This window comes from Thunnus albacares, chromosome 4, assembly GCF_914725855.1.
Source record: "Thunnus albacares chromosome 4, fThuAlb1.1, whole genome shotgun sequence".
Lineage (NCBI taxonomy): Eukaryota > Metazoa > Chordata > Actinopteri > Scombriformes > Scombridae > Thunnus > Thunnus albacares.
In genome coordinates this window covers 3,664,308-3,679,708 of record NC_058109.1, presented here as the reverse complement: position 1 = coordinate 3,679,708, position 15,401 = coordinate 3,664,308, and the positions used below count along the sequence as shown (strand labels likewise).

The window sequence follows — 15,401 nt, the reverse complement described above, 5'->3', positions numbered from 1 at the left end:
GAACTCCTCCTTTAACATACATCGCTACCAATACACTAACAAATATTCTCTCATATCTTCTCTATGAGCCAACCATTGTTTCTAAAAAGATTATTTGCATGTTCTGATAATGATATAGTGTTTTAATGAGAAGCTGAGGGAGTTTTGAAACTGCCACAGGGATTCTTGGACAATAGTGAGCCTTGGCTTCACTGATAATCACTGTGTTAGAGGGAAAGCTGTGATGCCAGCTTCTGCCACAAGGCCTCGGATAACGGCCCATTTCCATCGCTAGAAAGGCTGCATTTCATAGCAGGAGCGTATTAGATGTTGATTGGATGTCATGAGATTAGCTCAGGCTTGAATATGAGTCTGACTGGTCAATACAAGCAGACAACAAGAGAGGAGACAAATGGAGACGAGAGGAAGTGTGAAGGGAGGGTAAAATGAACAGATTTGAGAGGAAGAGGGAGGAAAATAAAGATGAGAAGAAGAAAAAAGATGAGAGGGGTGTAGAGACCAGAAGAGAGAAGCAAAGTGAAGCCATGTCTCTTTTTTCTCTCTCTTCTTCATGGGCGACCCCCCACCCCCACCCCCACCCCCCGGGGTAAAGAAAGGACCAATCAGCCGCTGGCATTAGATCGATGGTAGCGCCTGGCCAGCTGTGGCTAATGGAGCACATTCTCACTGATTATCTGCAAAAGACAACATTTCCTGGCCTCAGACACATCCTGGCTTGAGTTGCTAATTTCTGTGAGTCAAAGTAGGGATAACAAAGGGAGTAACATCGACTAATAACTTGGGCTTTCTTCCAGGCCACTGCTGGGCTATTACAGGCTATTTGCAGTATTACTTTGTTTTTAACTGTGTGCATTTGAGACAACACACACACAGCCACGGCAGCATTAATGTCACAGCTTTTCTATCTGCTGCCCTCATGAAAATCTGTGGGAAATGGACCTTGATTCACTGAGGCAGGATACAGTACAGCTGCTCTGACTACGGCGACTTCCAACAAAATATAGTGTGGAAATGTTCATAACTGTTCTTTTAAGATGACAGTGGACTCAAGCAAAGGAAACATACCAATACTTCCAAAATACTTGTTTCACTACAGTTTTACAACCTTTTAGATAATCGAATTTGAAGCAAGTATGTTATTGACGTTATTTCTAATGAAATGTGCTTTGTCGTATGTGTCTGAAGGTCTGTGACTACACCAGAAAAAAAATTCAAGGTTCCCTGTTGGTCAAATTAATACAACAGCCCGACTGGAAAGATAAAACGAGTCGCTCCGCAGTTCAGATGTTTGAAATGTAACAAGGAAGATCTCTGAATAGCAACATCAGAGCTGCTCTGTGACATTAATTCATGTTATTCACATTCAGACTGCAGTAGTTTGAAAATCTGATTACAGGTTCTCTGGGGCAGATTTTTTTTTTTAAGGCTTTTGAGTTTGACATCTTAATGTGGTTAATTTCCACAAGGATACATATTTTATAAAGCAGGAAGCAGCACATCTGCCAGTACAGCTGCCCCTCATTGACCTAATTAGTCAGTTACCATATTTATCTGCCCACTTTGCAAAGACCTTGGCCAGATTATCTTTGTAGCCTTTGTTCCTTTTTGGGCTGTTATTCTGCCTGCCAGACAAGGTTTTGCCACCTGACTTAAGTAAAGACTGCCCGCCTGAATGTCCTTCTGTGGAGTCTGTGCAGATACAACTTACTGTGAACCACAGGTATCAGCTCTTGTGCTATTGATAGAGCTGCATAGTGATCTACTTGTTCTGCAGATGGTAATGTTGTTCGGTCAGTTAGTCCACCTCTTCATTACAGATATTCATGGTCCCCAGAGGACACATCCTTCTGATTTTGGTGATCAAACTGACTTTTCCTCTAGTGTCACTACCAGGTTCACATTTGTGGTTTTAAGTAAAATGCATTGCTAATATATTTGGTTTACATATTCATGCTTCCCACAGGATGAATTATAATAACTTTGGGTGATAATTTAGCCTTTTAACTGGTGCAACCATCACATCAAAATTCCAGTTTGTACAACACTTTGGTTTATAGCTGCAAAACTGTCGTTCCCATCACCCTCAGCTGTACTCTGTGTATAGTGCTAATTAGCAAATGTTAGCATGCTACACACTAAACTAAGATGGTGATAAACATTACACCTGCTTAGCATCGGCATGTTAGCATTTAGCTCACAGCTCAGACCTGTCAACTCTCCCATTTTTCCTGGGTTTTTCCCAAATTTTCACCCCCTCTTTGCCCCCATAAATGTCTCATATTTCCCTTTTTTTAAATATATATATTTATATTCTGCTAGCAATATACATGCTATACATGCTTTGTCTTGTTATTCTCTTTCCAGTAAAGAAAACCTTTAAGCTGCAACAGTTATCCCTAACCCTTGGAGAATGTTTACAATGATTACTGCTTTAGCAATATTCCAGCAATGATCGAGGGCATTATTGCTGTATGAAACGTCACAGGAAGCTATTCATCAGGTAGAAGTCTTACCTTCGCATTTCTCTAGAATCTGAACCGTCTCTCCCACTTCCAGAGCCAAACCTTGAGTCACTGAGCCCCGGAAGTTGCAGATCACTGTGGATAAAAACGGAGAGAGAGAAAAATTTGTGAACATACTGACAAAAAGAAACAGTTTGTTTTCTGAATTTTAAGGCAGCAGCTATTTATTTTCCATCATTGATTAATCTTGCAATATTTCTTTAAGTCTTCCAAAAATATTCAATGGCAATTTTCAGGCATAACTGACAAACTACATGAATACCAAAGCAGTGCCTTCATCCATTCTACTGTCATTGTCTGCACGTCCCGTGACAGCAGCATGACGTTAGCATCAGAGCCTGACTGAACACATGCACAGTCCTCGCTGTACCAGGCAGTGTTGATGCAGTATTCACAAGTTGATATTCCTCATGACTGCACCAGTGCACACAGAAAACAACAGACCTCAGAGCTTATTCCAGTGTTGGGGTCACTGTTAGTCACTCAACACAGGACTGAAATGTCACCTGAGGTAAGATGGTCGACCCTTAAAGTTTAGATTCTCTCATCAAGGTTGGAAACAAAGAAGACACAACAACAAAAACAATCTAGAACATATATTGTTCTTTCCTCGCACCTGTACATCTATATGCATTCCTTACTTTTGTCTGTTTAATATGATGATTACAGCGTTGATGCCGAGTTCAAACCACATTGGATTTTGGATATTGGCTATTGAGCTGTAATGAGAAGTAGAAATATGCCTTTTTAAGATAAATATCCTCTGGTCAAGTATTGAGAATAAAATATATTTGTTAATACACATCAACTCCACATATTCAAAGTATTCAAAGGTTTATTTGTCACACACACAAGCAACATGTGTATGTGCACAGCAGTTTTGTTGTGTTGTGCACTTCTCATGTGTTTGGTCTTGAATGTAATGTTTGCTCCTGAGGTTGTGCTAAAAGAGGAATATGAATCCTTGTAGCAAAGCAGTATCGCTTCTGCCAGAGTGCAAAACACATTTTTTTTTAGGTCTAAGTTTATTACACCATTAAAAACATTGAAAGGATATAAAAAAGCTTCTTTAAAGAGGAAAGTTATGAGTTATATTTATGACCAAATGTTTGTTAACATCCCTACTTTCAACAGTAAAACATTTTGGAGGGAAGATTTTGGGTCCCATCTTGATGATGTGATGTGGTGAAACATAATTAATGAACGCAAAGAAAATTATAATAAGATAATCCACAAACTACATGAAACCCCAGCTATTCATTGTAAATATGATCCCAAGTGCTCCCTATTATGTTTGAAATGTAAAAGCAGCCTTGGTACATATAGTCATCTTATGTGGTCATGCACTGAAATTGCAATTTTTTGGCTCTCAGTCCAAAATGAGATGAAGAAAATATTTGGGATAGAAATCCCTCTAAATCCACATCACTTTATATTGGGGTCAGATATTAGTTATGAATGCAAGCACAAGAATTAGAATTATTTTGTATATGGCATGACTCACAATCTTACAGAAATGGCTGGATGAAGAGCCTTATGTCCATTTTGCCATTGGAAAGACCATCATATGTGTTAAGAGTCACTCTTGAGGAGTTTGTAAGGGACTGGTCACCAATAGCAATATACTTGAAAGAGGAATGGTCAAGAGTTATGAGTATGGGGGTTATGAATATAACAGTTAACGTACATACAAACAGCATTTTATAAATGCACCAGGTTGTGAATACTGCTGATTTTTGTTTGTTTTTGTTTTTTTTTCTTTCTGTATTTGTGTTTGTGGGTTGTGTCGTGGGTTTTTGTCATGTCTTGTCTTAATTGTTGGTCTTCATAATGTATTATGTTGTCGAAAACTCATTAAAAAAAAGGATATAAAATTGCCAAGTCGGAGATGAAACACTAACCTAAAGGCAAACCAGCACTTTCACTCGTCTGTACTGGTGTCCCAGTCTGTTCTGAATGTAGAAGAAGCGAGACAAGATCTTAACTCTCCATCTGTTCCATCTTTGTCTGTTTAACTGGCTGCTTCGATAAAGTCTCTTTGTGTTTGAGGACTGTACATCTGGAGGTCACAGCAGCTTATTTCTGCTGTTATTATCTCATTCAGTCTGTGGTAACTCAACCTTGAAGACAAAGCCAGCGTTATGACCAAGACATGGTCACGCTCTTCAATCCCTCATGACTGTCAGTCTCTCTGTTTGTCACTGTCTCTATATATAGTGTTCGGCTGTTATTGCAACTGTTGCTCTAACAGTCTGTAAATCCAGACAAATCTCCAGTATTATCAAGGCTTTATGTTTAGAACGTGTCATTGTTTATATTCACTTTGTCTCTTGTGTTTCTAAATGTGATATTATATTTCATCCTACACAGAGACCTGACACACTACTGTATATTTGTGTAATTTTGCCAAAGACCCTGGATAAATCAGTTATAGCATCTAATTTGTTTTTACATAAACTTTAGCTTTAGCGTGTTTAGGATTTGCGTGATCACAACATCTCAGGAGAATCCATCTCGTCAGGCTTCAAGTTACACGCTTGTGTTTGAACCACCGGTCCTAAAGGATTCTAGTGTGATCCTGCAAATCCAGCTGCCTCACAAGGTAAGAGGGTGATAGATGGTGATTGACAGATGGTTCATCCAATCACCTGCCAGGTGTTTTTGGTGCCCTTTTCCAAACTGTTTCCAAAGACGACTTCTCAGACGGTTCTGTGTAACAAACCATCTGGTGTGTCATGTTTGGTAAAATGCTGAAAGTTAGCCATTGTTTATACTACCTGACTCACAGAACATAAAACTGATTCACATTATATCAAGTTTGTGAATTTGTTGCTTTAACTCCTAAACAGGCAGAAACAAGAAAAAATTTTACTTTGTTGACAGAAATCCAAAAACTTTCAACACATCGCTTCTTAAATGGTCAGGAACGGTGATCTCTGTGGGTGATATTGTGACGTTAGACGTTAACGTTAGCACACTGAACGTCAGACTGTGATTCAGTCAGACTCAGAAAACTTTATTGTTCATCAGACGTGACAAAAACATTTCGTTTTCACATGCCACGGCTAGAACCAGCCAACACATTTATAAAAAATTTAAAAACACACAATCAAACAGTAATTTCAGAATTTGATTAGTATTAATTAAAGACTCCTAAAATTCATTCCAACAGCCCTAAAAACATAAAAAAGTATGAACAGTTGCAGCTCCTTTAATTACTGCTAATGCTAACACAACATTTCCTTCTGCCTCTGCTTCACATTAAAAGCATTCAACTGGTGAAAAGTGGCAACACGCTGTCAAATTCATCTTGTTTTGGCAGTGGATGAGTTGTAAATATCACAGAGAGGAATCAGACAGTCTGGAGCAGGAACAGCTGAAGGTAACAGGCTGCACACTTCCAACTCCTCAGCAACAGAACGACCTCCTGCTGCATGACATCAGATGGAAAACAGGCCAATTATTGACTGCCTTCTTTATTAAAACGCACATTTGTTTGGCTGCACTGTAAACAGATGCACCAGTTGCCTCTGCTGTATTAATAAACCACCAGTAACCAACCACCAGTGTCGCCCAGTAAACCACAGGACTGAAATCTAAAGAATTTTAGAAAACAAAACAATCCAATTGAAATCAGTCACACACACACACACACACACACACACACACACACACACACACACACACACACACACACACACAGCAGTCTGATACTTTGGCAGTGAGGACACACACACCTGACACCTCAAGGCAGCGGGATCGTTTGCATCTGTCTCTGTCTGCCTTCATCTCTCTTTCACCGTCACCATCTGTCTCTGTGTCATCAACGCCGCTCTCTCTCTCTCTCTCTCTCTCTCTATCTCTCTCTCTCTCCGTCATTGTCACCGTTTGTCTCTCTGTCGTCGCCGTCACTCTCTCTCTCTGTCACTGTCGTGCTCTCGGTCTCCATTATTAACACCAGTCAGAGTGGGATTGTCACCGTTTTGGATTCTGTCATTGACATCCCCCCCTCCTCCTCCTCCTCTCCTCTCTCTCATTTGTTCATTGTCACTTGCTGTCATCACTGTCACTCCGTCACTGTCATTGGCCTTGTCAGTCTGTCATTTGCTTGATGCTTGACGCTGTCTGTGCTCACTCTGTCTTGATCTCTTTGCCCTGCGGTCCAAATGAGGAAAGTAAATATTAACTGAAGCTGCGTCTGTGGAGGTCACTGAATAGAGAAACATGGCTGCGACTACATGAGTCTGAACTTCCTGCTTCCTCTTGTTGTCACATCTTACCGTCTTTTTGTGAACAGCTTTGTTGTCTTTAATGAATTCTTCCTTCTACTTTTTCTCTGAGCCTTGATTCAGTTTAATGACTCATTAAAGTCAGACACAATTAGATTCAAGTTCGTCCTGCTCCTCCCGCCGGTTATCCAAAAGCATCTGTAAAGTTCAGCGGGTAATCGAGGTGAAAGTTTTCCCACAGCGGCCGTTTTGAAGTTGTGTCACGACTGCAGAGAACAGCACGTTCTTCACTTCGTCTTACTGTTGTTCTTGAAGAAGACAGATATTCATGACTCACGTATACAATTAAAGTCTCAAGTCTCCACAGTGGTTTAGTGCTTTTTTTCTACAATACAAATGTCATTAAAGAGGTGCTTTGTGAATGATGATTTGTAAGCACAATATTTTAAAGTTATGTCAAAAACAATCTGCTAAACCACATGCAGTCGTGATTCATGAATGAACCCAAGCCCTAACCCTAACCTAACCCCTGACCCTAAATCTAACCCTAACCCTAAACCTAACCCTAGCCCTGAATCTAGCCCTAACTCTAACCCTAACCTAACCCCTGACCCTAACCCTAACCTAACCCCTGACCCTAGCCCTAACCCCTAACCCTAACCTTAACCCTAAATCTAACCCTAAACCTAACCCTAGCCCTGAATCTAGCCCTAACTCTAACCCTAACCTAACCCCTGACCCTAACCCTAACCTAACCCCTGACCCTAGCCCTAACCCCTAACCCTAACCTTAACCCTAAATCTAACCCTAACCCTAACCCTAGCCCTGAATCTAGCCCTAACCCTAACCCTAACCTAACCCCTGACCCTAGCCCTAACCTTAACCCTAAATCTAACCCTAGTCCTGAATCTAGCCCTAACCCTAACCTAACCCCTAACCCTAGCCCTAACCTTAACCCTAAATCTAACCCTAGTCCTGAATCTAGCCCTAACCCTAACCTAACCCTAACCCTAGCCCTGATAGCAGCGTCATCTTAATGTGTAAAATTAAAGCATCAAATGTAAACGGTTCTAATGATACATCTGAATAAACCAACACCTTTATGGGAGGAAATTAAATAAAGCAAACTATTCCATCTACCATTTGTCAAGATAAAGTTTTAAAAGGAAATATTTAATGTACCATAACTTAACGTACTAATTTAAAGATCAGATGCATTTCTATTTGCTTCTTCCTGTCAGAGATGTACTAACCAATCACAGTGAATCACAAATGAGAATTATATTTTATCAGAAGACCCACAGAGTCCATATTGGTAAAAATGTCCTGTATATATGCCACATCTTTCAGATTAAGTTTCATCCCAGCTGGTCAAATGGAATATAGATCTGTTAATCCCTGGAAGATCTGATTCTGATTATTTTTTATTAAATTAAAATGAATCTATAAATATACAGTAATGAAACTTTTCTGCTTCAGACAAAGAGGAAGGTGGAGACAAATCTACCAAACAAATATTCATTTTCCTTTTCTTTGTTTTCAACCACATTTCTGACTATTTCACTCTTTCACAAACTTTACAAACTTTCAGAGTTTTGTGAGATGTAATTTGTTTTTTTCTATCTGTAGTGAGTCTGACACAAAGCTGAGAGCACTGCAGAGAAGAGAGAGAGGAGAGACGTCGGCGAGGAAGCAAACACACACACACACACACATTCTTACTGAACACACATGGATTAGCATTGCTCTATCCGGCTGGTATTGGCATTTAGTTTATCCAGCGGATTGGGTCAATAGTCTGACAAATGACTCACATCTGTCAGGCCAGTCACACCACTTAGCCTGTGGCCTTTATGTGTGTGTATGTTTGTGTATGAATGTGTTTGTGTGAGAGAGGAAACACTAGAAATATATAATGGAAGTCTAGTTGTGTGTAAGAATCTGTGTGTGTGTGTGTGTGTGTGTGGCGCTGGAATGAGTCATTTTTCCCTGACAGGATAATTCAATTTCTAGTGTGCGACTTCAAAAGCTTTGTTTCAATATTTAATTACTGCACCAGAGTTCCACCAAAACCCAAATTGAAGAGGACATTTGACACAAATTTAATGGCTGTGAATTATTTAAAGAAGGAAGTTTCAGAAGTGGAACAAAGATTGTACATATGGAGAGAAGACGGCGTTCGTTGTGTGCTGTGGTACTGAATACTGCATACAGTAGTTTAGAATGAGATGTCCATGTTCATGTTAGTGCTACAAGTCCAACATACATTTAGGTCACTCGTGTACAAACACCAACAACATGGGGATTAGATCATAAAGGACTCAAACAAGTTGGCTGCAGTTTCTATCGTGTTTTAGCATAATTCTCATCTTTTATTAAATACAAACTCCTTCCAACTGATCCAAACAGCATCCGGAATAAATGGTTGGAAAATGTGGAACTTCAACACCCAGAAGTGTATCAAAAAATTAGTGGATATTGGACAATTTTTATTTTAGCAATTAAATCAAGTCCACAGGGTCTCAATTAGGGAAATGAGAGATTTTATCTTTTGCAGTTCCACCAGTTGAGAATTTAAAGTGGAACGCCGTAATGATTATATTATTATTATTACTGTACATCCATCTGTACGGTGGAGTGACCCACTAAAACTACTGTAGTGTCCACACACTGATAGACAGAGAGACAAATCTACCAAACAAACAGAGACATAACAACACATACCAATACAACACTGGACCTCCCAAAAATAGTTTCATTAAAAACCGTATAGGAAGTCATCATCAAATTAATATCCATTAAAATGTACTTAAATGTGTATTTCACACTGTTATCTACAGTATTTGTAATTTAACTCACATTTCTGGGACCATTTTATTGCTTTACAGTGATTATTTGCTCCAAAAACTGGCCACAGCTACAGTCAAACAGCAAATATCTGCTTCTGGAGACGTGTTTCTTTATTAACTTGCCGCCTTGTTCTGATGAGCCACAATCATGCAGGAAGAGACGCAAAACAAAAGCAGCTTAGATATTAAATTCTCTACTGACGCTGGAATTAATGGACCAGAACACATGAAGCCTCAAGATGTTTTGAGTATGAATATTACTTTCTCTGAACTCCCTCTACAATACAGAAGTGATTTCTCCCTCTCACATAAACTGTAAACCGTTTTTGAAGGTTTTCAAAAAGTATTCTGGGAAATGCACATCATCCACAAACAGTAGAGACAAAGCAGAATTAGAGAAAGGGGAATTACTGCAAGTAGGCACAGCAAAAATGTAATTTATAACATTTCATAAAGAAAGAAGAAATGTGGAAATGCAGAAGTACTCAGCATGAGCCTCCATCTGTGGAGTCATGAACCACATTAACAACAGTTTCAACTTAAAATGACACCATGATTCTATGTGATATGCAAGAAAATGTAGCAAGTTAAAAAAAAAAAAAGCATAATTCCCCTTTAAGCTTCTTAATGGATTTCCTCTTACTGTAAACAGTCCAGGACTAATGCATATTATGTTGCATTTTGTGGAACTTGTGCTCATGTATTATGCATCATATCTGCCTGCTGCTGTAATATGTGGCTGCCTAAGAAACATATTACATGCGCATTTACGTAGTTGTGTGTTCCATCCATAAGCATATGAAAGGGAATAAATGGGAGTCCCTCGAGTGTGAATCAGAGCGGCGCCGAACCAGAGGGGAGGATGTGTGTGTGTGTGCATCAGTGTGTGTGTGTGAGAGAGAGAGAGAGAGAATCAATTTGAGGTGTAGATCTTCAGAGCGAGGGCAATTTTGCAAAGTGAAAGGGAGAAAAGTCAGAAAATGAAAGATGGTGCTGGTAGGAATGTGAGCGTGCAGTATCTGCAGCGTGTTTGATAGAAGGAGGGAAAGATAAAGAAAAGGTTCACTGGCACGAAACCTCACATGTGTGCATGTATGAAGCAGAGAGATGGAGAACATGACAGGAAGATGCTCGTTAAAGTTTATTGTTCGTGATTGAATATCTTTGTACAGGAGAGTATATACTGCATGTTCGTGCGGACTGGTTGATATTGAATGATCGTGTGTGTGTGTGTGTGTGTGTGTGTGTGTGTGTGTGTGTGTGTGTGTGTGTGTGTGTGTGTGTCGTCATGCCCCGTGAACAGATCTCATCCTAATCAAGACATGAAACTCGTCATTTTAACATCCTCCACAATGCCCACAGGCACGCACAGGCAAAGTTTCAAGTGCACTCAGCACTCCAGCAGATGGATTGTGTGTGTGTGTGCGTGTGTGTGTGTGTGTGTGTGTGAGAGAGAGAGAGAGAGAGAGAGAGAGAGAGCGAGAGAGATTTTCCTCATACCCTCTGGTTGCTGCTGCTCCACAGCTGATGGGGAGGTTTTGCAAGTGTGACGACGTGAAAAAAAATCACAGTGAAAAAACAGAGAGCTGGAGAGGCGAAGACGATGATGATGATGAGAGAGACACGCGGCTTTTTTTGCATGTGTTCATTTATTTATTCATATGCATGTGCGCGTGCGTGTGTGAGGCAGATTTCCTGTAAGCTTTTAAGCTACATAACAACCTACGGTAAGATGAAATGTTAAGACTGAAAAAAAAGAGGTAAGGGATGGAAAATGAAGAAGAGCATGGTAACAGAGCAGAACTAGGCCACCGCCGTGAACCGACAGTAGCGACTGGGACGGCACAGACGGCACACACCAACCCACATACAGCTAAGATAAACTGTGCTGCACAGATGGGACGCAGATCTCAGTATGTCACGTCGAGCCTGGAGATCTGCTCCCTGCTATTAATAGGCTAAACGGGAAAACTACTCGCTTGCACTTTACCCCTCAAACTGCTCCAGTAGAGATGTTTCAGTAACCAACCAACGGTTAGGGTGGTTGGTACTGGGCAGCTCCCAGGAGAGGATGTGTGTTGTGAATTTAAATCAGAGGGGGGCTGCTGAAAAGGAGCATGCGTGCTCAGGAGTACAACTTCCACAGATGAATTCTGACAACAAATCTGTAGAGAAGTTGTTCCTCTGATGGCTGATAGATGCTGACTTAAAGAAAACTCTGTACTGGAAGGACCAGGAGACGACCTCAAGCTTCCTCTGGACATAAACCACTACATGTTTTTCTTATCTGTCATCTTGAACCCTGTTACTTACAGAAGATGTCAGTAAATATTAGATTGTTTTGGGGTTGTGTTGTGTTTGGTTGAGATGTATCAGCCTATCACAACACACCCGGTCTCCACCCTACTGCATATTACATACCAAATCAAGCTGGGCTTTCATAGAGTATGTTAAAGTCACACACACTGAATTTTCTTGACTTGTGAGCTTTGTGTTGACAGACACTGAACTGATAGATCAGTTGCTGTACATGTCAGCCTATGAGTGACAATATATCCCAGTAATTCAGTCATTTAGGAACAGTGTCTCCATTACATACTTTGTTTCATCTCACATCCTGCTTAGTTCATATCTTGGTTGCAATTCTTTTGTCACTAAATCTGAGATCGTTCATGTTAAGTGTTGATGTTTATTATTGGGAGACATATTGTTGTTGGATTTCTTTCAACTTTAAAAAGTCTTTATCAGTATCAGCCTAAAAGATTCAGTATTGGTCAGGTTAAAGGCATCATTATTATTATTCCACAAGGCAATGCAGGAAGCAGATGAACGTTCTGACCACAGCAGGACAAAAGTGTGGACGATGGTTGAGGAAACTCCAGCAGCATCTCGTCTCTTGCTGTCTCTTTGTTAATTCTTTTAAACTTAAATGAGCAGCCTCCCTCCATCAGGACGTCTTGACAACCAATACTGTTTATACAACATAAAGAAATACAGATCCTCATGCATGCATGTCCTGCCATGTACAGAACCAGTCAAAAGGTCTCCAGGTGAATTATAGAAAATGCTGCGACTTGAATGTAGTTATCTTGACCTGAGATAGTCTGAAGCGTAACAAAAGTTGAACAGCGCTTATGTCTGTTAACAGCAGAGCGTTTAAGATTGTAAATGTCAGTGTATCGTTGTAATTATCTCTCTGGAGATGCAGGCGAAGGTTTGGCTGAATGAAGCTGCTCACACACCTACTCACATTTATCTGGTAACAGACGTCCCTTTCACACTCGTGATGGAAGTTTAATTGAGGTGAACAGTGTTTAATCAAGCCATTAATAGTCTTCTAGCAGTAGTTTAAGTTATCAGTTATCAGTTATCTTTCAAACTTTCCTTTTCCACAAGAGATTAAAGAAATACTGTCAACTGAAATCTAGAATAATAACAACAGTATGACTATTGTGAGAGCCACCATTCAATAAACATTCAGTGACCAATACTGAAGTCTCTGCCAACAACGAGCTGTGCTTGGATGCAATCCTATTTAGACCACAATTGTTCTGTAATATTCCAGCCTGGGTGCTGTTATAGTAATACTGTGATGGAAAACATCAAACTCCTTCAGACTCTCACCTACAGGTGCTTTCAGGACAGAACACATGACTGTACTGATGGTTTTGTTGAGTTTCTTTGTTTGTGTTTGTTTTGTATGACAGTTGAAGGGTTTTGTTGCTTAATTTTCTTTTCTTGAAGCAACTTTAATCTTTTATTTATGATTAGAAAAGATTAAATGACTGTATAATGTGAAGGTGTCAGATAATTATCAGCCAGACTCTGCAGTTACCTTCAGAGTCTTTCAGTTCATTGTTTTCATTTCCAAAACCACAATTTGAGTGTTTTGTGTCACTCTCACTGCTCTCATACTGTTGTTTTCAGTGTTACCAGGTGTTTACAGCAGGCAGAATAAATTAGTGACTAGCTGGTGAACACGGTGGAGCATTAAGCAGCTAAAAAGACAGATATTCTTCTCAGGAATTAGTAGAGACCTAAAAAAGAATGAATATCAGACTTACATCCACCAGGTGGACAGAAACACGACTCCAAATAAATGATAATGTTGCTCCGTTACTGCTGGATGTGTTCAACAGTCAGTTCAACAGATCTACTTAAAAAGGTTGTTTTCACAGCTTATTGAAGGTTTAACTAAACTGTTTTGATGTTCTTGAAATTTTTACAACTTCTTCAGTCTCTCGTCTTTTAGAAAGAATAATTATGTTATTATATAATAGCTAATCTGGTTACTACATTACAACATTATAAGGGAGATTTCACTGCACATATTTGCACAAATAAGAAAACATTTCAGTCTTTTCTAGAGTTAAAATCATCACCTCACTGGTCAGACAAACTGTTGACTATGTGAAACTCTGGTCAGGTCTGGACAATATATCAATATTATAATATATAAGAGACTAGATATCGTCTTATATTTTAGATATTGTAATATGATGATATGGCTTAAGTGTCTTTTCCTGGTTTTAAAGCTGCATTACAGTAAAGTGATGTAATGTTCTGAACTTATCAGACTGTTCTAGCTGTTTATTATTTGTCTTTACCCACTTAGTGATTATATCCATCATGATATTTGATTTTGTCGTATCACTCAGTCCTAACTCTGGTATCTATTCTATTGTTTATTATTTTGTCAGTCTGCTCTACTGTCTGTAGTGTTTTGCTGTGTTTCATATAACAAAGGTTAGTACAGGTCAGATGTCCTTATCACAACCGTCTGGTCACATGACTACTCGCATGCTACAGTATATTGTGTAAAATGGCAGTGAAGGCTAAAGTTTCTTTGAGGTCGGGGTCTGTACAGATTAAGCCACAGGCAGACACACTTATCTCCACAATGACAACGTTGTTTCACAGTAATACCAGCAGTTTATTTATACATGGAGTTGATTCCAGCAGTATGTGACCGCTGTTAGTCCGATGTGAAGCCGGGACATGTTAAGTCCGTCCCACAGCAAAATCAGCACCACAACAGAGGTCTATTATTATGACCATAATATTCACCCTGTACAGCAGGATCTGACAGGCTGGAGGTTATTTCAGGAATTGGATTTGAGCCAATTCCAGCCCGAAGCCTCAAGTGATTTGACCAAAAATAAAAAAAAAGTGTCATAAAAATGGTAACATTTATGTTTCATCTTGTACATGGTCCCTTACAAATAAAATAAATGGAATAAAAACTCACTGTCTGCCCTTTGACCCTAATATTATATTGATTATATATTGTACTTCTTGTGATGTAGAGACATCTCATGAAACCAGGTGTTAAGGTTGAACAATCCTCCCTGTGTGTTTTCCTGGATCAATGAATAACATCTTGAAATGGCTGGAAAACTCCAACTGGGAATATTAGAGTTCAGTCCAGGAGATTTGTTCTGTTTTATTGTGTTTAGATAAACATGTCTTTTTGACAAGATTACTCCAGTAACCAGATTTTTAAAACACACTATTGTCTCTTTACTCTGACAAGATTATTGCTGCGTCAGATTATTTTAAAAGTGCAATCATGATACAGCAGACTGAACCTGCTGCGAGTCTAAATACCAGAACAAATGTGAATGAATTCATTTAATAAGAATAACACAGTCATTGTATTGTTTCTAGAGGTATTACACTGTGGTCTAGTGTTGTGGTTTTGTGGTGCTGAACGGACAGCTCCTGCTACGTGAACTGACCGTTCACTACGTCCTGAATCACTTAGTTACTGTTGCTACGTGTGCGTGTGTGTGTGTGTGTGA

General features: G+C 39.6%; 2 protein-coding genes across 13 annotated transcripts in view; one reads left to right on the top strand and one right to left on the bottom strand.

The window, feature by feature from the left end:
- Nucleotides 1–15,401, top strand: part of LOC122981168 (hemicentin-1-like) — a 738,767-nt gene that overhangs the window by 376,886 nt on the left and 346,480 nt on the right. The gene's annotated exons all lie outside the window — the stretch shown is intronic.
- Nucleotides 1–15,401, bottom strand: part of LOC122981166 (dedicator of cytokinesis protein 3-like) — a 210,899-nt gene that overhangs the window by 137,711 nt on the left and 57,787 nt on the right. For all 12 annotated transcript variants that reach the window (XM_044349757.1, XM_044349756.1, XM_044349755.1 and 9 more), the window contains exon 3: nt 2,514–2,597. In XM_044349757.1, coding sequence (XP_044205692.1) covers nt 2,514–2,597 — 84 coding nt within the window. The remainder of the gene's footprint in view (nt 1–2,513; nt 2,598–15,401) is intronic.